Source organism: Macrobrachium nipponense, chromosome 25 (genome assembly GCF_015104395.2).
Source record: "Macrobrachium nipponense isolate FS-2020 chromosome 25, ASM1510439v2, whole genome shotgun sequence".
Classification (NCBI taxonomy): domain Eukaryota; kingdom Metazoa; phylum Arthropoda; class Malacostraca; order Decapoda; family Palaemonidae; genus Macrobrachium; species Macrobrachium nipponense.
In genome coordinates this window covers 73,065,826-73,087,670 of record NC_087214.1, presented here as the reverse complement: position 1 = coordinate 73,087,670, position 21,845 = coordinate 73,065,826, and the positions used below count along the sequence as shown (strand labels likewise).

Below are 21,845 nucleotides of genomic sequence, written 5' to 3'. Positions count from 1 at the left end.
AAGTGAAACTCTTCGACACATTAGTCCCAGTTCTTTGCCCCACTGGATTTTCGTCAAGGAAGGGGGCGCTAGGGGCAGGGGGGAGGAGGGGTTGGTTTTATGACAAAGGAAATGGCCAGTGTATTTTCCTCTAACTTCCAATCTTTTTGCCTTCAATCATCGCATAAAAGACATCTGGTTCGACGTTATATCTCTCTCCTCTCTCTCTCTCTCTCTCTCTCTCTCTCTCTCTCTCACTGAGTCTTCTTGGTAGTAAGCTCGTGCATTTGAAAGCAGTGCGGTCTTATAAATAAGTATATTTAATCTCTATGTGTACATTACAAATATCCGTTTGAGCTTCATGTTTGAACTTCAAGTTTGACCTTTCTGTATTTTGAAGGGCGCACAATTCTTGTAAACGTCTTGACAATATTGATCTATATAAAATTTGTTAACAACTTCATAAAATTCGTCTTTATAAAATTCATCTTTATAAAACTGATCTTTGCAAAATCTTGTAACGTCTTAATAAAGTTGATCTCTATAAATCTTGCAACGTCTTTATAAAATCTTTGAGCAGCTTTATACAATTGATCTTTATAAAATCTTGTGGCATCTTCATAGAATTGAACTTCATAAAATCTTGTGAAATCTTTATAAAATTTACTTGTATACTTGTATAAAATTAATCTTTAAGATCTTGTTACATATTTGTGAAAATATTCTTTTATAAAACCTTGTGACATATTTTGTAAAAAGATTTTATAAAAAACTATAAAATATTGTAACCTACGTATAGATTTTGTAAAGATGTTACAAGATTGTACACTTCTTTATAAAATTGATCTTTATAAAATCATTTCCTGTTAGAGGCTCATACACTTATAACAAACTATTTGTCACCTACATCTGTGTACGCGTATGTATGTTTACTTTCATGTACGAGAATTTATGACTGTATGCCTTCCACCTGCTACCCACATACAGGCTGAGATAACGAGAGTATGGAGTGGTTTGGTCCTTATCGTCGCTAACCAGGTCATTTTGTTGTGGATAATTGTGTTGTCACGTAATCTGAATAATGGCTGTTCTGATAGTTACGCCTTACCTCCGCTGTATTTTGAGGGTTTGACTATATCTATATGTATATGCATATATATGCATACAGTGGCAAAGTAGCTTGGCTGTATTGTGAAGGGTGAATGTTGCACACCAGTTCGGTTGCATTGTGAAGGATGAATATATATATATATATATATATATATATATATATATATATATATATATATACTATACATACTATACATACATACATACACACACATACACATACACACACACACATATATATATATATATATATATATATATATATATATATATATATATATATATACATACATATGAATGACTGATAAAAATGTTCTATTGCAACAGAATCCCTCTGAATAAAAGGAGCCCATAAAAACGCCAAAATATAGATATTAATACTATATTTCAGAGACTGCTGTCTTTCTCTTCAAGTAGGTAATGACGAGAGAGACAGCAGTATCTGAAATATAGTACTTACTTTCTATATTTTGGGGTTTTAATGGGCTCCTTGTATTCGATATATATAGCTATTTATATATATGTATATGTACATATGCATACGGTTGCTCCATAGCTTCGTCATATTTTGAAGGGTTACTGTGTATATATGTTTATGTATAATTAATGTCTTTTTTGGTGATATGTGAGAGGTAGTTGATTAGTATATATATATGTGTGTGTGTGTGTGTGTATACACACTTGCTCCTAACCTTGGTCAAACAGCCAAGGACATCTGTCACGTCCATACTCCGACAGGAATTGTCACATCGCTTCGTTTTGATAAAGTACGACCCATCATTACGCATTTGCAATAATATGCTCTTTATATGCATCGACGTTCCTGGAACTTATTGCATATTTAAATGGGTCCCCTGGTTAAGGTAATCCAGATTCAACTCTGAAATGTGTTCGGTTTCACTGACTGAAATTTCGCGCGCGATTTTTCGCTCCCTCTAAAAGACTTTAAGTTTCGGAGTTAAATAGGGTTTATTTTTTCTTCTTTCAGAGTTAAATAAAGTTGATTATTTTTCTTTCTTTCAGAGTTAAATAGGGCTGATTTTTTCTTTCTTTCAGAGTTAAATAGGGCTAATTTTCTCTTTCTTTCAGGGTTAAATAGGGCTGATCTTTTTCTTTCTTTCAGAGTTAGATAGGGCTGATTTTTATTCTTTCAGAGTCAAATAGAGCTGATTCTTTCTTTCTTTCAGAGTTTAATAGGGCTGATCTTTTTCCTTTCAGAGTGAAATAGTGCTGATTTTTTTCTTTTCTTTGCTTCTCCCTAATGTTATTTGATGTTGGTGTAAGTCTCCTAGTGAGGGTTCAGATATATTTATATACATATATATATATATATATTATATATATATATTATATATATATATATATATATATATACACACGTATCAAAACCCGAATCGTGAAACTGTCCAAATGAAATTAAAAAAGTAACAAGAGATAAAACTTGAATGTGGACTGGGCCCCTCGAACTTTTTATATAAAGATATATAAAGTTGTGTATTTGCTTTACCTGTCAGGTATCATAAACTCGCATTGTGTCAATTAAAACTTTATTTCCCGACACAGAGTCTTCAATGTAATTCTTGGGGGAGGCAAGACTCGTTCAAATCTTATCAAGGGATAATCTTATTTAAAAAATTTTTTTTTTTTTTTTTTTGTCGTTATTCATTCGAGTTAAATAAAGTTTTGCGAAGGAGATTACCTGCGAGACTTCTGGACTGGAAGAGAAAGTCGTGAGGTTATTTTAGTTATTAAATAAATTTTCTTCAGAATTCATTTTTATGGTTTTAAAAGTTAGGAGTATTGTTCTCATATATATATATATATATATATATATATATAATTATATATATATATATATATATATATATATATATATATAAAAGATATTGAAAATTTTCAAAATGGAATATAAAAAATAAATTTCTATCGAAGAGTGGTCAAATACCCAAAGGAGAATGGAAATATCATTCGAAATAAAAAAAGAATATATACAAAATATATTTCCACCGAAGAGTTGGCAAAAATACCCCAATATCTTAAGAAGATTGAAAATATAATTCAAAATAAAATAAAAGGAAATATAAACAATATATTTCCTCAGGACAGTGGGCAAATAAGAAGATTGAAAATATCATTCAAAGAATAATTTAAAAAAAATATATAAAATATATTTCCACCGAAGAATTGTCAAACGTATTCCAATACCCTAAAAGATTGAAAATATCCTTCAAAATAAAATTTTAAAAAATTTATAAAATATATTTCCACCGAAGAGTTGGCAAAAATACTCCAATACCCTAAGGAAATTGAAAATATCATTGAACATAAAATATAAAAAAAATTTATTTCCACCGATGAGTATGCAGATAACCTAAAAAGACTGGAAATATCGTTCAAAATGCAAATAAATTGCAAAATATATTTCCACCGAAGTGTGGGCAAAAATACCCCAATGCCCTAAGAAGATTGAGCTAGAGTGGTGAGTAGAAAAGAAGGTACGAGGTGATTATTCTCTCTGGAGGTTGGAGCAGCCTTCATTTTTCAAAAGAGGATCTGGATTCCTTGGAAATATATTTTGTATATATTCTTTTTTTATTTCGAATGATATTTCCATTCTCCTTTGGGTATTTGACCACTCTTCGATAGAAATTTATTTTTTATATTCCATTTTGAAAATTTTCAATATTCTTTTATATATATATATATATATATATATATATATATATATATATATATATATATATATATATATATGAGAACAATACTCCTAACTTTTAAAACCATAAAAATGAATTCTGAAGAAAATTTATTCCTTGTTTTCGTCGAAGGTTTCTTTCAAATTTCTGTTGGAAGGTTGTCAAAGCAATTTCTGTTTATAAGTGCTTGTAAAAAATTGCTCTAAATTTTTTGTCTACAGGAGATTGTAAAAAAATTGCTGTAAATTTTTTTTACAGGATCTTGTATAAAAATTGCTGTAAATTTTTTTTTACAGGATCTTGTAAAAAAATTGCTGTAAATTTTTTTTACAGGATCTTGTAAAAAATTGCTGTAAATTTTTTTTTTACAGGATCTTGTAAAAAATTGCTGTAAATTTTTACTGGATCTTGTAAAAAATTGCTGCAGTTTTTTTTTTTTTTTACAGAAGCTTGTAAAAAATTGATGTAAATTTTTTACAGGATCTTAAAAACAATTGCTGTAGTTTTTTTTTACGGGATCTTGTAAAAAGTTGCTATAATTTTTTTTCGGGATCTTGTAAAAGATTGCTGTAATTTTTTACAGGATCTTGTGAATAAATTCCTATAAATATTTTACAGTATCTTGTAAAAAATTGCTGTAAATTCTTTTACAGGATCTTGTAGAAAATTTCTGTAGTTTTTTTACAGGTTCTTGTAAAATATTGCTGTCATTTTTACGGGATCTTGTAAAAAAAATTGCTGTAAATTATTTGTACAGTATCTTGTAAAAATTAGCTGTAAGTTTTTACGGGATCCTGTAAAAAATTGTACATTTTTCAGGATCTTGTAAAAAATTGCCGTAAATGTTTTGCTCAAGATCTTGTAAAAAGATTGCTGTAATTATTTTACGGGATCTTGTAAGAAATTGCTGTAATTTTTTTTCACAGGATCTTGTAAACAATTGTTGTAATGTTTTTATGGGATCCTGTAAAAAATTGCTAATTATTTTTATGGTATATTGTAAAAGATTTCAGTACATTTTTTACAGGATCTTGCAAAAAATTGCTATAAAATTATTTTTACAGGATTTTTCAAAAGTTTGTTTTATAGTGCCTTGAAAAAAAATTGCAGTAACAAATGTTTTTACAGAAGTCTGAAAAAAATGCTGTAAATAAATATCTTTGCAGGATCTTTTGTAAAATAAATGGCTTTAAAAAATTTTCCAAGACCTTGGAAAAAATGGCTGTACATACCCTTTTATAATACCTTGTGATAAGTGCTGTAAAGATTTTTCTTACAGGAATCTAAAGAAGATTGCTGTAAAATTCCTTTTACAAGACCTTGAAGAAATTGCTGTAGAGAAATGTTTTACAAGACTATAAAAAAAATCTGTAAAAAATGTTTACAGACCCTGAAAAATGGCTGCAAATATTTTTTTACAAAACCCTGAAAAAAAATTGCTGTAAACATTTTTTTAGAAGACATTGAAAAAATTGCTGTAAGAAAATGATTAAACATGATACTTAGTTTATTATTTATGCTCTGAAGAAGAGCTGAATCACTGTTAATTCATGTTCATGATAGGGAAACAGTTGCTATCATTAGTTCTCTGTATAATTAATTTTCATGCTATGGGATGTTTGCCTTGTTTATTTTGTTTAATAGATTATTATAATTTAATAGGTACTTTATAATTTTTACCAACAGTTACAATTTGAGCATCATATTACAATTTGAATGTCACATTTTAGTTTCAAAACAGAATTCCAGTTTGAGAACCACATTACAGAAACAGCCTCCACAATACATTTGTCCACAACATTACAGTTTGACAACCACTTTACAATTTGAGTGCCACATTATAGTTTGACCACCACATTACAGTTTGACCACCACATTACAATTTAAGTTCCATACTACAATTTGACCACAACTTTACAATTTGAGTGCCATGTTACAATTTGACCTCCTCTTTTACAGTTTGAGTGCCACATTACAGCTTGTCCACCACATTACAATTAGAGTACCTCCTAAGAAGACCCAGTGTCTCCCTTTAAGAGTCAAAGGCCTCCTTAACAGCCAACATCTCTCTCTCTCTCCCGTCCCCTCCGCAGGAGTGCCGCAGTGCTGGATAGACTTCTCGGAGGCGTGGCAGTGGAAAGTGTACATGACTCTAGTCTCCCTGACTGTCTTCGTCTTCCCAACCGTCATCATCACTGCCTGCTACACCATCATCGTCTACACCATCTGGTCTAAGAGCAAAATCATGACAGTCAGCACCAAAGCCATCCATTCGAAGAGTGAGTTCGCGCGTGCGTGCGTTTCTTCTCGAAGGCTAAGGATGGAGGAGACTTTAACTGGCGCATGGGTGGTAGAGTGGCCATTTTAGTGTTAACCATTTTGTTTTTATCAGCCATTTTGTTTTTACTTCTAGGATTCAAACAGGGCCATGGGCCGTTATGTTTTCCGTTTAGATTCAAAGTACAGGGAATATGTTTGATGTTTTAAGTACAGATACAGTGTTGGTTTTCTCTTTAGTAGAATTGAGTTGTGTATTTGAGAGATCTGGAGACCTCAGCTGGTGGATAGGTTTGTGGAGCGTCCATTTTGTTTTTCTCATCCATTTTGTTTCCTTTTCAGAATTCGAGCAGTATGTTTCACAATATAGGGAAAATGTTTTATGCTTTAGTAGATACAGTGCTTGTTTGCTTGTAGTTGAATTTTGAGTTGTCATATGAGTGGCGGAGCGGCCATCTTAATTTCGGCCATTTCGTTTTCCTTTCAGGATTCGAGCAGTTTTTTTTTTTTTTTTTTTTTCACATTTTAAGGCAGATGCTTGATATTTCAGTAGAGATGTTTAGCTTTTAGTTGAATTTGAGATGTATAGTTGAGAGATTAGGGGCCATATTTTGAAGACGCACAAATGTATATTGGTAAGCATACTATCTTATATCTTTTACTTAAGAGTTTTGTATAGGTCAATCTTAGGTCATGGCATAAAATTTACCATCAGTATTTAGCTATACGCCCAAAATCCAGCTGTTCAGTATTTTTAATACCTTTCAAAGATCAGCATCCCAGAATTAACATTTCTCTGTCTTTGAGTCTGAGCTGTAAAAGATACAAGACCATCCCCAGGGTTGATGTGTATGCAAATCAGGAAGCTATTTACAAGTTCCTGTTAGCTTTATCCCAAGAAATAACATCTTCAGGAGCCACTGAGGGCAATGACAAGATGAGGAAACCATAAACATATAATTTTTCCTCATAATTTATGGTAATTTTCTGAAATCTGCTTCGTCAGCAAGAATTACGTCAAGCGGAGCCTTCTCGTATCTTTGTGTGCCATCTTCTCCTGTTAGCTAGGAAGGAACACTGCCCAAAAGAGCAGGAATAAAAAGAAAATGAAGTATGGGTGGTGTAGTCTGAATAGAACATGCTCGTATCTTTGTGTACCGTCTTCTCCTCATAGCTAGGAAGGAACACTGTCCAAAAAAGTAGGAATAAAAGTGATGAAATGAAAATGGGGGCGTGGGTGGGTGGGTGGGTCGATGGAAAGGAGAGGTGGGGAGGGGGGCCTAGGTACAAGGGAGCCATTCGTCTCACTCGAAAAACAATGTTGGGTGTTTTTTCAGGAACCTCTCTCGCTCCCTCGGAACGCAAAGCTGCCTAACGGACTTTTCATACACGATAATGTAAACAACTCTTCTTCTTCTTCTTCTTCTTCTTCTCTCCCTCTACTTCTTCTTCTAATCCTCATTCTTCTTCTTCTTCTTCTCCCTTTCCGGACAGATGGAGAGAAGCGGAGCGCGAATAACGAGGACGACTCGAGAAGAGCGAGTTCGCGGGGCCTTATACCCAAGGCCAAGATCAAGACGGTGAAGATGACCTTCGTCATCGTTTTTGGTAAGTTCTTCATCTCGTTTTTTTTTTCTTTATGTGAGGGGGAATAGGGATAGATTGATAGATAGGTAGATGGATGGGTAGATGGATTGATAGATAAAGGAGAGAGAGAGAGAGAGAGACCTTACCTTACCTTACAGACCTTACAGTTCGTTCGGGTTGCCCCAGGTCCCTCAGTGTGAGGCACCTCTAATGTCTACCAGAGAGTTGCTAGTACATCTTCCGGTATATTTTGCATCTTCCAATCTTGGATGGTCTGGGATGCAGTTTAGATATTTGTCGAGCTTATTCTTAAACACATCTACGCTCACTCCTGATATATTCCTCAGATGAGCTGGCAACGCATTGAATAGACGCTGCATTATCGATGCTGGTGCGTAGTGGATTAATGTCCTGTGTGCTTTCCTTATTTTTCCTGGTATTGTTTTGGGCACTATTAATCTACCTCTGCTTGCTCTTTCTGATATTTTTAGTTCCATGATATTTTCTGTTATTCCTTCTATCTGTTTCCATGCCTGAATTATCATGTAGCGTTCTCTTCTTTCTAGACTATATAATTTTAATGATTGTAGTCTTTCCCAGTAGTCAAGGTCCTTAACTTCTTCTATTCTAGCTGTAAAGGACCTTTGTACACTCTCTATTTGTGCAATATCCTTTTGATAGTGTGGGTACCATATCATATTGCAATATTCAAGTGGACTACGAACTTACGTTTTTATAAAGCATAAAGCATGTGTTCAGCTTTTTCTTGTTTTGAAGTGCCGTAACAACATTCCCATTTTTTTTGCTTTACATTTTGCCAAAAGAATTGCTATTTGATCATTGCATAACATGTTCCTATTCATCATCACACCAAGGTCTTTAACTGCTTCCTTATTTGTGATTGTCTCATTATTAGGTCCCCTATATGCATATAGCTTTCCTTCTCTGTCTCCATAATTTATTGATTCAAATTTATCAGAGTTAAATACCATCCTATTTTCCTCTGCCCAATCATATACTTTGTTAAGGTCTCTTTGTAGAGCGTTCCTATCTTCATCACAAGTAATTTCTCTACTTATTCTTGTGTCATCAGCGAAACTACTCACTACCGAATCCTTAACATTACTGTCTATGTCTTCAATCATAATAACAAACAGTATTGCAGCTAACACCGTACCTTGTGGCACACCGGATATTACCTTGGTTTCATCCGATTTCTCATCGTTTGCAATAACTATCTGTTTTCTGTTGTGTAAAAATTCTTTTAACCATCTTCCTATTTTATCTACGATATTGTGTTTTCTAATTTTCTTTGCTAATATATTATGGTCTACTTTGTCAAAAGCTTTTGCAAAGTCTAGATAAACCACATCTGTTTCATTTCCGCTTTTCATATTTTTGAATATGTTCTCACGGTGGACTAACAGTTGGGTTTGTGTACTTTTTCCGGGTACGAAACCGTGTTGTCCTATATTAAACAAATTATTTTTTATTAAATGTTTCATAATATTTTTCTTCATTACCCTTTCATACACTTTCATAATATGTGATGTTAGACTCACAGGCCTATAATTACTTGCCTCAAGTCTTGATCCACTTTTGAAAGTAGGGGTGATATATGCTAATTTGTGCTCATCATAAATCTTGCCTGTATCTACAGAGAGAGAGAGAGAGAGAGAGAGAGAAGAGAGAGAGAGAGAGAGAGAGAGTCGTTTTTAAAGATGACCTCTGTCATCGTTTTTGGTAAGTTCTTCATCTTGCTTTTTTCTTTTTATGTGAAGGGGAATGGAGATAGATGGATAGATAGGTTAGATGGATGGATAGACAAATGAGAGAAGAGAGAGAGAGAGAGATCGTTTTTAAAGATGATGTTTGTCATCGCTTTAGGCAAGTTCTTTATTTTGTTCTCTTTTATGGGAAGGGGAATAGAGTGGGATGGATAGATAGATAGATAGAAGAAGAAGAGAGAGAGAGAGAGAGAAAGAGAGAGAGAGAGAGTTTTTGGTAAGTTGGAATTAACTGGGTTAGAATTCTCTTTAGTTTTAAGGCTGGTGGTTGTATATATAGATTAATAGATAGAGGGATAAATATATAGAAAGATAGATGAATGGATAAATAAAGGAGAGAGAGAGAGAGAGAGAGAGAGAGAGAGAGAGAGAGTCGAACCCACTGAGTTTCTCAAGAATGTCTCTACCCCAATCACATGAGAATAACCTTTCATAATTATCTTATATTTTTTCATTCTCCCTCTCCCTCCCTACCTCCCCCCTCCCCTATGTGAAACCCACAGCAGTCGCCTAACTACCCAGGACCACGATTTATGGCCGAGGTCAACAGGGACGTAGTGGATGTTATTTTTTTTTTTTTTTTTTTTTTTGTTTTTTTTTTTTTTTTTTTTTTTTTTTTTTTTTTTTGAAGCGAGCGACATCCTGGCATTCCTTTCCTCGAACCTTTCGTGTATGAACCCATCAAACTCGCGTCAGTGTTCGCTAGCTAGGAGAGAGAGAGAGAGAGAGAGAGTGAAGTGTATACCGAGAGAGAGAGAGAGAGCCCAAGCCAAGCTATGGTCGAACGCTTCAATATTAATTTTCAAACCTCCTTTTTATTATTATTATTATTTTTATAATTATTATTATTATTATTATTATTATTATTATTATTATTATTATTAATTATTACCTTCTTTCCTTATTAATACTTCCCACTAAACTAAAATGTGGAATAAATGAATTATTATTATTATTATTATTATTATTATTATTATTATTATTAGTAGTAGTAGTAGTAGTAGTAGTAGTAGTAGTAGTAGTAGTAGTAGTAGGGCACCCTAAATGCGATAACTATACTCTGTTTTTTTTCATCTGTCCATCCGCCTGTGGTATTTTTGTATGGTAACACTGCGTCCCGGGCTTTAGATAGTAACGCTATTTGTAGGTTTTAGGTAAATAAAAGGATACTGGGTGTACATTTGCAACTGAAAAGTGTTTTAATAATTTACTGTATGCGAATTACCGTTAATATTCGAAATAGGATATTATAATCGTTGAATGTAAGCTGAATGTAACTATCTAAAGCCCGGGACGCAGTGTTACCATACAAAAACACCACAGGCGGATGGACAGATGAAAAAAAACAGAGTATAGGTATCTTTGAACTCTCTGCTACGTAAACATTATCGTTAATCGCATCTCCATGAGTCTTCCAACATCAAACTGCTAATAATATGACGAACGATACAATACGAAACTATTCTTTCGAGCGGAGGTGAGGGGACGTATTTTAACTAAGCCTGGTAGCCGGAGATAACTATCGAAATTGGTGCTGAAATCGTCAATTTAGAGAAAATTATAATGCAGCAATTAAAACTTCATTTAAATGCGAATTTATGATATTTTAGAAATATATCTTATATGGGATAGAATTTAAAGAATTTTTCTATTACCTTTAATACTTTTGGAGATATTAACATTTGAATAGGGTAAAAGCCGGGCCAGGTTGGGTCGTTCCGAGTTGTTCTGGTCTGTTCAGGGTTGGATCGGGGCGTTCCAGGGCGGGTCGGGCAGTTCTGAGCCAGGCTGGGCTATCCCAGGCTGTTCCGGGTCGGGTCGGGTCGGGCCGTTCCGGGTTGTTCCGGGCTAGGCTGGGCTGTCCCAGGCTGTTCCGAAGTCACTGCTGGAAACATGCTCATTTCTAGGGGCGGAACAGCCCGGCCTGGAATGGCCCAGAACGGCCCGACCCGACCAGCCTGGAACTGTCCGACCCGCACCCGGATCGGACAGTTCCAGGCTGGTCGGGTCGGGCCGTTCTGGGCCATTCCAGGCCGGGCTGTTCCGCCCCTAGAAATGAGCATGTTTCCAGCAGTGACTTCGCGTCGCCCGTAATTATTCCTGCCGCTTTGAAGGATATAACAGCCATCATATTATAACTCCATCACTTTGTGCTTTTGATACAATTAACCACCGGCGAAGATAATAAAAAAAATAAAAAATTGAAAAACCCTCTCGGTCCTAATTTATTCCATTAGGACACGCGGACATCTCGGAGATTGTTGTTTTCATAAAATTTTCTTTATCCCCCCCCCTCACCCCTGCTCCCCCAGGTGAGAAAAGATAGAAGACGACTGCGCTAATTGATTCTGAAAACGAGGGGGGGGGGGGGTTGCGATTTCACACCCCCCACCCCCCAAGGGGAGCGATGGTGGGGGCCGGAGAAGGTCCAGAAACACAATTTCTATGCTAATGAAATGAGACGCCCTTAAAATTTCTTCTCGCGATTTTTTTTTTATTATTTTTTTTCCCCAATATCTAACTTTCAGTTTTTTCTTATCAGTTGTCTTGTTTCAATCATTGACAGGTGCCGTTTCAAGGATACTTGTGTTTTTTTTATATAGTTCACAGATTTCCTCTCCTTTCTCCAACTTTAATTTTTTAAATTTATTTATTTTGTTTAAGTCTTTGTGATCAGTTGTCTTGTTTTATTAGCTTCTACATGTCTTTGACAAAATATGCCATGATAAAGACACAAGCAGTTTTTTATATATAATTTCAAAATTGTCTTCCTTCTCTCCAACGCTCAATTTTTTTATTTCTATTTATTTATTTATTTATTTATTTATTTATTTATTTATTTATTTATTTTTTGCTTCAAAAGCCTCCATACGTGTCCTTGACAGATTCCGTGTTAAAGATACTTACTTTTATTTATGTATTATTCCTAAATTTTTTTCTATCCCAGATCTGCAGTTCTTCAGAAGGCCATTTTATTCTGATTTATTTTTTCCGAACCAACCCACAAACCACCTGAAAACCTGTAGCTACCTCAGTGTTCCCCTCGCCTAAATATCCAGTTATGATATGTCCATGGTTTTTGCAATTTCTCCTCACACACCCGAGCTTCACGGGCTGCTGAGGAGCAAGAGCCCGTGCCAGCATAAGGCTGGCTTAATCTATCATCAATACCCTAGCTTTGTAGAGGCCAGGTTTCTATGCTTTGCAATTTCTTTCGCCCGCTCATTGACTGATCGATCTCTCTCTTTCTCTCTCTCTCTCTCTCTCTCTCTCTCTTTGCAGTGTTCATCCTGTGCTGGTCTCCGTACATCGTCTTCGACCTCCTACAAGTATACGGCTACATTCCGCAGACCCAAACGAACATGGCTGTTGCCACGTTCATACAGTCGCTGGCGCCGCTCAATTCAGCAGCCAATCCAATCATCTACTGCCTGTTTTCGACGCACATATGCCGTAATCTAAGGTATGGGCCTGCTCTCTCTCTCTCTCTCTCTCTCTCTCTCTCTCTCACTCTCTCTCTCTCTCTCTCTCTCTCTGGAGGTTTTTTACCCTGTCTGTATGGACAGAAGTAATTACGAATCTTTCTTCACTTTCATACAAATTTAACATTGGTTTGTCAATTAATTTTACATTTATAGTTTACGTACATTTATTCACTTATTTCCTATCAGTTTTTTTTAGGGGAACTATTGGACTAAAATCTTCCTCTTTTTAATGGTTAACAACTACAGCATTTGTTTTTCCAATACATTTTGACAAAATAAAAATACAGTATTTCAAAATTCGTTTATTATGAAATATTAAAGATACAGTTTTTACCCAATACATTTTTGACATTATATTAGAAAAATAGTTTTTCCCAATTAATTTTTTGACAAATAGAATATACAGTTTCCCAAATTCACTCTTGACAAAATATTCCAAAGTTTTCCAAATTAAATTTTGACTATAAAAAAAATACAGTTTTTCCAAATACATTTTTGATAAAATTTAAAAAATTCAGTTTTCTCAAATTAATTTCGGATAAAATATTAAAAGTAACGATTTCCCAAAATGCCTTCTTGACAATTATTTCAAAAATCCACTTCCCAAATTCAGTTTGGACAAACCAGTAAAATATAATTTCCCCAAATTGATTTTTGATGAATTATTAAAAAACATTTTTTCCAAAATACATTTTAGACACATTCAATCCAATTCTTTTCCCTGTATTTTGTATTTTCTGAATATTTAATTTCTAAATTCTTAGACCCATACATTTCACCAGTACCTTTTCAGAACATGTTTTGTGTATATACATTTCCATATATATATAAAATAACTCAAAAAAATATAAATTGTATTTAGGAATTGCATGCATGAACGTATACCTAAAAGCCCTCTCTAAACAACGTAGAACCTTTAGAACAAACCTAAGACGTTCACAAAAGTAACTTTTAAAAAGCTTGCTTTATAACACCCACCTCCCCTCCCCCTTTCCCCCCTCCCCCCTCACCCTCCCCCCTCCCTCTCCCTTTCTCTCTCGCTCCTACTCCTTCCTACCCCCCCTGTCTTACTAAATGGACCCACGTCTTGTCAATATACCTTCTCCATTTTGGCACTAAAATCATTGACTGTTATTTTTTTTAATGACAACCTGTGTGTGCTTCTGCTTTCCTTGCTTCTTACCCCCTACCCCCTCCTACCCACTCCTACCCATCCCCTTACCTCTGTCTAGATACCCATATACCCAACCCCCATGCCCAACTCCTCATCTTAAGGTTCTCCCTCGACCACTGAAATGGTTCGAATTTTGGAACTTTTGAAATCGACAATTTTTTTGTAATTTTGTAATTTAAACTATTTCAAGACTTATTTTTTTATTTTTTAATGATAGGAATACGGAATAAAACACATCCGAAACTTCGACAGGAAAGTGTTCAATTTTGTTACTGGAAAAAGTCACGTGATATCAAACATTTTAGGCTACAATGAAGAACAGCTTTCATAAAGAATAGCAAACATTTTGACATAATCATTGAGCGTATAAAGACATTGTCATCAACAAATTCATCATGAAAAGCATTCTGGTATTTAATGGAAAACATTTCATTTTAAATTTAAAAAAAAAACTTTTATGAAACAAACACCTCAAGTTCACCATGGAAAACATTGATGTAAAAATATCGAAAATATGTTATGTCCATCGTAAAAAACAAACAGATTTCGAGTATATCTTGGAAACATTTAAACATATCTTGGAATATATTTTTATTTCTTGAAGGGTATCAGTGGAAAAAAATAGTAGAAAATTGTAAACCATTTGAACATCATGGAAAACGAAACGTTATTTGAACTTTAGCAAGAATATGATATATAATATATATATATATATATATATATATATATATATATATATATATAATAATTACGTGTATGAGTGGCTCAGTGGTTAAGCTTTCATCGATTTATATAGTAAATCACCTCCCTGGTAGTTAGTCGACTGTGGCAGGTCGCAGCCAGGCTGGAGAAGGGAACAGGTCTTCCAGCCTCATTCCAGGATCGATTTCTGCGGACTGGAACGAGCAGACCATCTGGAACGGATGGTATTTCCAGTTCTTGGGAGGGGGAGGGGTAGCCTGGAAGGCGTATAGGTGATAAATTACTCCTGGAAATCACACACACAAAAAAAAATGCACTGGGTAAGCAGCCATCTTTACCAGAAGTCAAAAAAAAAGAAGAAAAAAAATGTACAAATCATTTCGAGCTCAGTGGATTTTTGAATTTCATCGCGTCGTCGTACAAATCTTTCCCTTTCGTCAATTTTTTTAATGATTTTTTTTTTTAATTTCTTAATCATTCCTTTTTTTCCTCTTCTCTCACCTCCTAAGCAGATTATAACGGAGACAAATAAAGAAATCCTAAAGGTTGTTTTTTTTTTTTTTTTTTTTTTTTTTTTTTTTTTTTTTTTTTGAAACTGAAGTTCCCGCCCTTCCCGACCACCCACCCCGAGGTTTGGTCCTGGGATTCCTAGAGTATCTTCCAGTTTTTTTCTCTCTCATTTCTTGACATGATTCCAGCGTCTCTTAATTTATTCATGTTTTTGCATTTATGTATTAATCACTTCTTTTGACATTTTTAAGTAGGAGAGACAGAGCTACTTGGTTGTTAGTGTATATATATATATATATATATATATATATATATATATATTATATATATAATATATATATATATATCACTAAGACATCACAAAAGTAAGCACGTGATTTTGCTTATTCGCTGAAGCCAGTAAGAAATAATTGGAAATTGAAAAGACAGAGTGCATAGTACTTTCTTTTTTCGTGTATTTAACACATCTTCGGGGCACATATATATATATATATATATATATATATATATATATATATATATATATATATATATATATATATACACGTGTGCGGGTGTGTGTATGTGTGTGTGTGCATCTGTATCACTCCAAAGTACCAGACAAACATCACTCTAAGGACGGCACAGGAAAGATAATTAAAAAGATCATTCATCATCTCTCTCTTGCCTCATCTCCCAGGAGAAGAAGAAGAAAGAGAGAGAGAGAAAAAAAAACTCTCTCGTGAATAATGAATGATTTCCATGGAGTTTATTCATTCATGAGCTCTTTTGAAGGGAACGACTCGCGGTACTGAATGGGTAAACGTACCTTTACCCAGATTAAAATTTGTAGCCTTAGTACGGGAGTATCTTGTGGAAGATATATATATATATATATATATATATATTATATATATATATATATATATATGTGTGTGTGTGTTTGTGTGTGTGTGTGTGTATGTGTGTGTGTGTACACACTAACCAATGAATCGATTTAAAAATATAAACAAAACATAAATAAGTCAAGGATATCCGGTGGAATCCAGTCGAGAAAAGAAACGGAACTGGAAGACACTGGAATCCAGACCAACCTCATGGGAACTTCTGTTTATATATATGTGTGTGTTTTGTGTGTGTGTGTGTGTTTATGTACGTATATGTATGTGTATTTCACTGCTGAATATAAGATATTCTATAGATATTCCCACCCACGCCTTAAGCAGAAAATATTTCCCAAATATCCACAATTACAACGAATATTTCCGTAATGCGTAAATCCATAATATTTGAATCCGTCCTTCAAACCGATTCCCTGAGGGTCATGTGCTAATTACGACACTGAATTTTTACTATAACTTTTATCATCTCCGATTCGAACTGCCCCCTGAAACAGGTCCAAGGTCCAATTGCCCCTCAATCAGGCATTTTGAAATTGGGAGACCAACCCCCCCCCCCCCTCCCTCCCCCCACACACCCTCCACCCCAACCCACAACGCGTGGCGGGGGTTGGTAGGGATTCGATTCGTAATTAATGTTGGAATGTGAAACGGAGTCCCCAAGGGCCAGTAGCTGACGGCCATCCTGATTTTGCCATAAGCTCTTTCGTGGACGGATCAGCTCTGAAAAATTGGCCTTACGCGGTTATCAAACGGCCTAAATGAGCCTGCAAGAGAGAGAGAGAGAGAGAGAGAGAGAGAGAGAGAGAGAGAGAGAGAGAGAGAGAGAGATGTGGGGCCAAATTTGTGTTGATGTTACTTGATGGATTCCTGGTAATATTCAGAGGATCATTGAGTTAAACAGGCATTATTTATTATTATTAGTTATTATTATTATTATTATTATTATTATTATTATTATTATTATTATTATTATTATTATTATTCAAAAGACGAACCCTATTCATATGGAAGAAGCCTACCAAAGGGGCCGCTGACTTGAAATTCTTTAAGCTTCCAAAGAATATTGTGGTATTCATTTGAAAAGATGTGAAAAGAAGCAGGAGAAGGTAACAGGAAAAACAGAAAGAGAACAGGTAACAGAAAATATAATAGGTAAATCCATGGTTTCACTATAGATGTTTTCCAGTGATCCACAATTTTTTTTGACAAATCTACAACTTAATAGATTAGTATACATTTTTTGTGTACGTGTTTTCTTAAAATGAAATGTTTTCCATCGCTCGATGATGTTCACGGAACAATGTTTGAGTTTATCATAAAACATTTTAGGACCGTAAAACATTGGTGAAATGTTCATAATAGATGTTTGTCATGGTTACAAATTGCTAGGCAAAATAAATTCCCTTAAAAATAATTTTACTAGACGTTTAACCAGTCAAAAAAATTTATTATAAAATACATGCTCTAGACTACTTCCTTACATTTTCTTAGTTGTTTCAACAATAAACAGCCAATGACTCTCCCCCCCCCCCAAAAAAAAAAAAAAAAAAAAAAAAAAAAAAAAACTACCTAACTTATTATTCAGAAAGCTGTTTAAACCGAACTACAGACCCAGACCAAGAAACAGCCATACTTGTTATATTCACCAAACTATTTATCCTCCAATATACTAACCAGTAAACAACCAAGCTATGATAAGTTACGAAATATCCTCCTTGGAAAATATTCAAGCTATTATCAGATTTTCAAACCATTCTATAAAGCTCTGTGGAATATGAACAAAGTTTTTTTTGTAGACTAGACAAAAAAAAAAAAAAAAAAATGAGTAAAATATTAGTGACCCATGTAAGGGAGAAATATGCTTTTGGACTGTAGGCAAATTTTTTTTTTTTTTAATTGTCAAAATTATTTTTGATATTTTTTTTCGCAGAATCACTTAAGTTATTTCTATCCAAAAGTGTCACTTTTTTTCTATCAGTTTTATATCCTGTATTTTGCTGTATTCCTTTATCGTTTTATATTCTAAAGTATTCTGTATTCTGTATTCGGTTTTCAATTCCGTATCGTCTACCTACGTTACCTTAACCCACCAGTAAAAGATTTTGTATCCTGCGATACCCTGTATTGTTCTGTACCCTACAGTACCCTGCACCCTGTATTCTTTTACCCATTCAGTACCGTCTACTCAACCTACGCTACCTAAAATAAAAAAAAACACCTCACCAATAACTTAACCTTTAAAAAAAACACCTACTTAACCTGTGATAATTAGCAACCTTTGGCAACCTATCCCTTAATCCCGTTTTCTATGTAACAAGAATGACGGAGTTGACCCTCAAACATATTAAACCCCATTTCTTCCTTCACTAAACCAAGGAGAAAATGGACCACAACGAAAACCACCGTCACACAGTCATCAGTAAGTCGTTTCATCCAGAGTAGTGTTTAGAAAATTCATTCTTTTTCATTTTTAAGGATTTTTTTTTTCTTATTTATCTTTTGAGGATTTTTTTTAACCCTAGGGAGATTGCACACTTTATATATATAATATATATATATATATATATATATATATATATATTTATATATATATAGAATATATTATATATATATATATATATATATATATATGTGTGTGTATATATAAATATGTGAAAAATATAATTAAGTTGTGTGGTGTTTGCGTCAATTTTGTTTTTTTTATAGTGGTTGTTGGGTATTCAGAAAGGTTCAGTTAATATATATATATATATTATAAGATATATTATATATCTCTATATATATGTATATATCTATTATACATATATATATTACAGTTACTATATAATATATAAGTATATATACATATATATCTGTTATTATATAGATAGATAATATCTTATACCTACAGACCTACATACATACATACATACAACATTACTATATAAATATGTATATAATATATAATGTTTATGCAGAATGTATGTATGTATGTATGTATGTAGATATATATATATATATATATATATATATATATATATATATATAATTTATTTATTTATATATATATAAACACCACAGAAACTTAAGACCATCAATATCCAGAGAATTCCAAAATGTATTTTATTTATACTTACAACCAAACTCACCATTAGTTGAAAAAACTAAAAAAAAAAAAAACATTTGCAAATAAAACCTAAAAACTCACTCGTCCCAAAAAAATATGGAAACTATTATATACATTTTTTCACTCAATGTTTTTTTTTAAATTATTAATATTATTTTTTCTGTCGCATGATCCTGTAAACCACCCGAATATAATGCTTTTGTAATTCCCTTCCAACCTCTAAAGAATGAAACATACTAATGAATGCACGATGCATGAGTCCTCTCTCTCTCTCTCTCTCTCTCTCTCTCTTCTCTCTCGCTCTCTCTCTCTCTCTCTCTCTCTCTCTCTTCTTGTCTTTGTGCCTTCGTGATTCGTATACAATTGGTAATTGCATGCATCGATGTTCGTATGTAATTGCATATACGTATATATGCATGTGTGTATTGATATAAATAGATTATGTATAATCCTAGTAGTACTGTTATTCTGCTGAATACGTAGGTTATGTTCATGTCCAAATCATATCATTAGACGTATGTATGTATACATATATATATGTATATGTTATAAGTATATATATATATATATATATATAGATATATATATATTGTAATCTATATGTGTATATATTAAATGAATTAATTTCTAAATGAGGTTTATATTTCAGAATTAAAAAGGCTTTTTCTAATGGAATACTAATGTATAGTAAATAAAAATGTATGTGCGTATGTGTGTGTGTAATTGCTTGAAGTTAATTTTCTGTCTGTGCCTAAAACAATATGCAGTACAGAAGTCGTCCATTCGAGATTTTTATAGACCCACAAAAGGTGTTTTTCCCCCTTGAAAAAAAAAGAAAAAGAAAAAAGCGTCTGAATTTTTACTCTCGAGCTCGGTAACTGTTTCCCTTGCCATACCTTGAATCACCCCTCACCTCCCCCCCCCCCCCCTCCTTGTGTTTTTTTTTTTTCTCACCAATGGAAGAAATGATTCTCCATTGTTTTCTCATTTGCATAGACACGCCCCTTGACTGTCTTTCCAACCTTAGGAGAATGTCTCAATCCTTGTAAAACTATAGTCTAAGAAATATTCTCGAAATTAGCAAGTCGTTCTCTCTCTCTCTCTCTCTCTCGTCTAAAATCTCCTACAGATGGACAGCCCCCCACTGTCGAAATTCCCACCCCCTCTTCAAACTTTGGGGGAGCGTCCCAACAATTTAGTATATATTCGTCAAGGAGTCTGGAATAGAACAGAAAATGGGAGGTGGTAAGTAGTCCGGAATAGAACAGAAGATGGGAGTTCCCAATGATTCTGGAAAAGCAAATAGGAGTTGCCAAGGAGTATGGAATAAAACAGAAAATGAGAGTTTCCAAGGAGTCTGGAATAGAACAGAAAATGGGAGGTGGTAAGTAGTCTGAAAGAGGAAAGAAAATGGGTGTTGCCAATGATTCTGGAAAAGAAAATGGGCGTTTTCAAGGATTCTCGAAGAGAAAATGGGAGTTACCAAGGATTATAGAAAAAAAATGAGAAATGGCAATGATGCTGGAAAGAGAAAATGGAAGTTGCCAAGGATTTTTGGTTGTTTTATTATTATTTTTTCTAGTTTTGAGGCTAAGGGATTTTTCCTTGCGATATATATGTATATGTATATGATATATATATATATAGTAATATATATATATATATATATATATATATATATATATATATATATATTATACCCTTTTCAGTTTCACAAGGCTAATATATCGGAAGGAAAAACCAAAAAATCCCTTGGCTTCAAAACTAGAAAAAAATAATAATAAAACAACCCCAAATCCTTGGCAACTTCCATTTCCTCCTTTTTACCAGAATAATTGGCAATTCTCATTAAAACATACCTCTTATTCCAAAACGATATATATATATATATATATATATATATATATATATATATATATATATATATATATATATATAATATAATATCGTTTTGGAAAAAGAAGTATGTTTTAATTACCATTTTTACTCTGTATGTCAATTTACAATTCTCTATTAACCGTTTTGTCCACAAGTAATGAACGCAGTGTTATGTGAACGCATACACATTAGTTTTACATGATTGCTTAATTTTCACATACAATGGTCATTGAATTGCAATAGTTTTCAACTTGGAGTTTTGTAGTGTCCGAAAGCAATCAGTTTCATGACCTGACCTAATTATCCATTCGTAATTAACTCGTGCCACCTTCAATTGAAGGGCCATTTTATGACAGCTGTCAATCATTTTTGTGAATTCAAGTAAAGTTGCTACAAGACTTACTAATCAACTCCTCTACGTCACTTCTTGGAATTCTGCTTCTAGATCGTAGATCCCACAAGCTACAAGAGTTTTAGAAGTCTGACACTTTATATTTTAAACTTGTGACAACTCCTCGAAGCTTGCGTGTCAAGTTTTGGACTAATCCTGTTCATAATATATTTTGGGGAAACTTCGTAGGAATGCGACGCTGTAGAATTCCCGTAGGAATTTGCAGAGATCAATCAACGAGAGTGGGAACCTCCCACCCCACACCCCCTTTTCCTGGGAATT

At 33.8% G+C, this 21,845-nt stretch overlaps 1 protein-coding gene across 1 annotated transcript in view; it reads left to right on the top strand.

Annotated features, from left to right (window-relative positions):
• LOC135199106 (cardioacceleratory peptide receptor-like) overlaps window positions 1-21,845 on the top strand; it is a 74,649-nt gene that overhangs the window by 45,435 nt on the left and 7,369 nt on the right. The window contains 3 exon segments of the mRNA XM_064227025.1: window positions 5,879-6,064; window positions 7,557-7,670; window positions 12,719-12,899. Of these exon segments, the coding sequence (XP_064083095.1) occupies window positions 5,879-6,064; window positions 7,557-7,670; window positions 12,719-12,899 (481 nt within the window).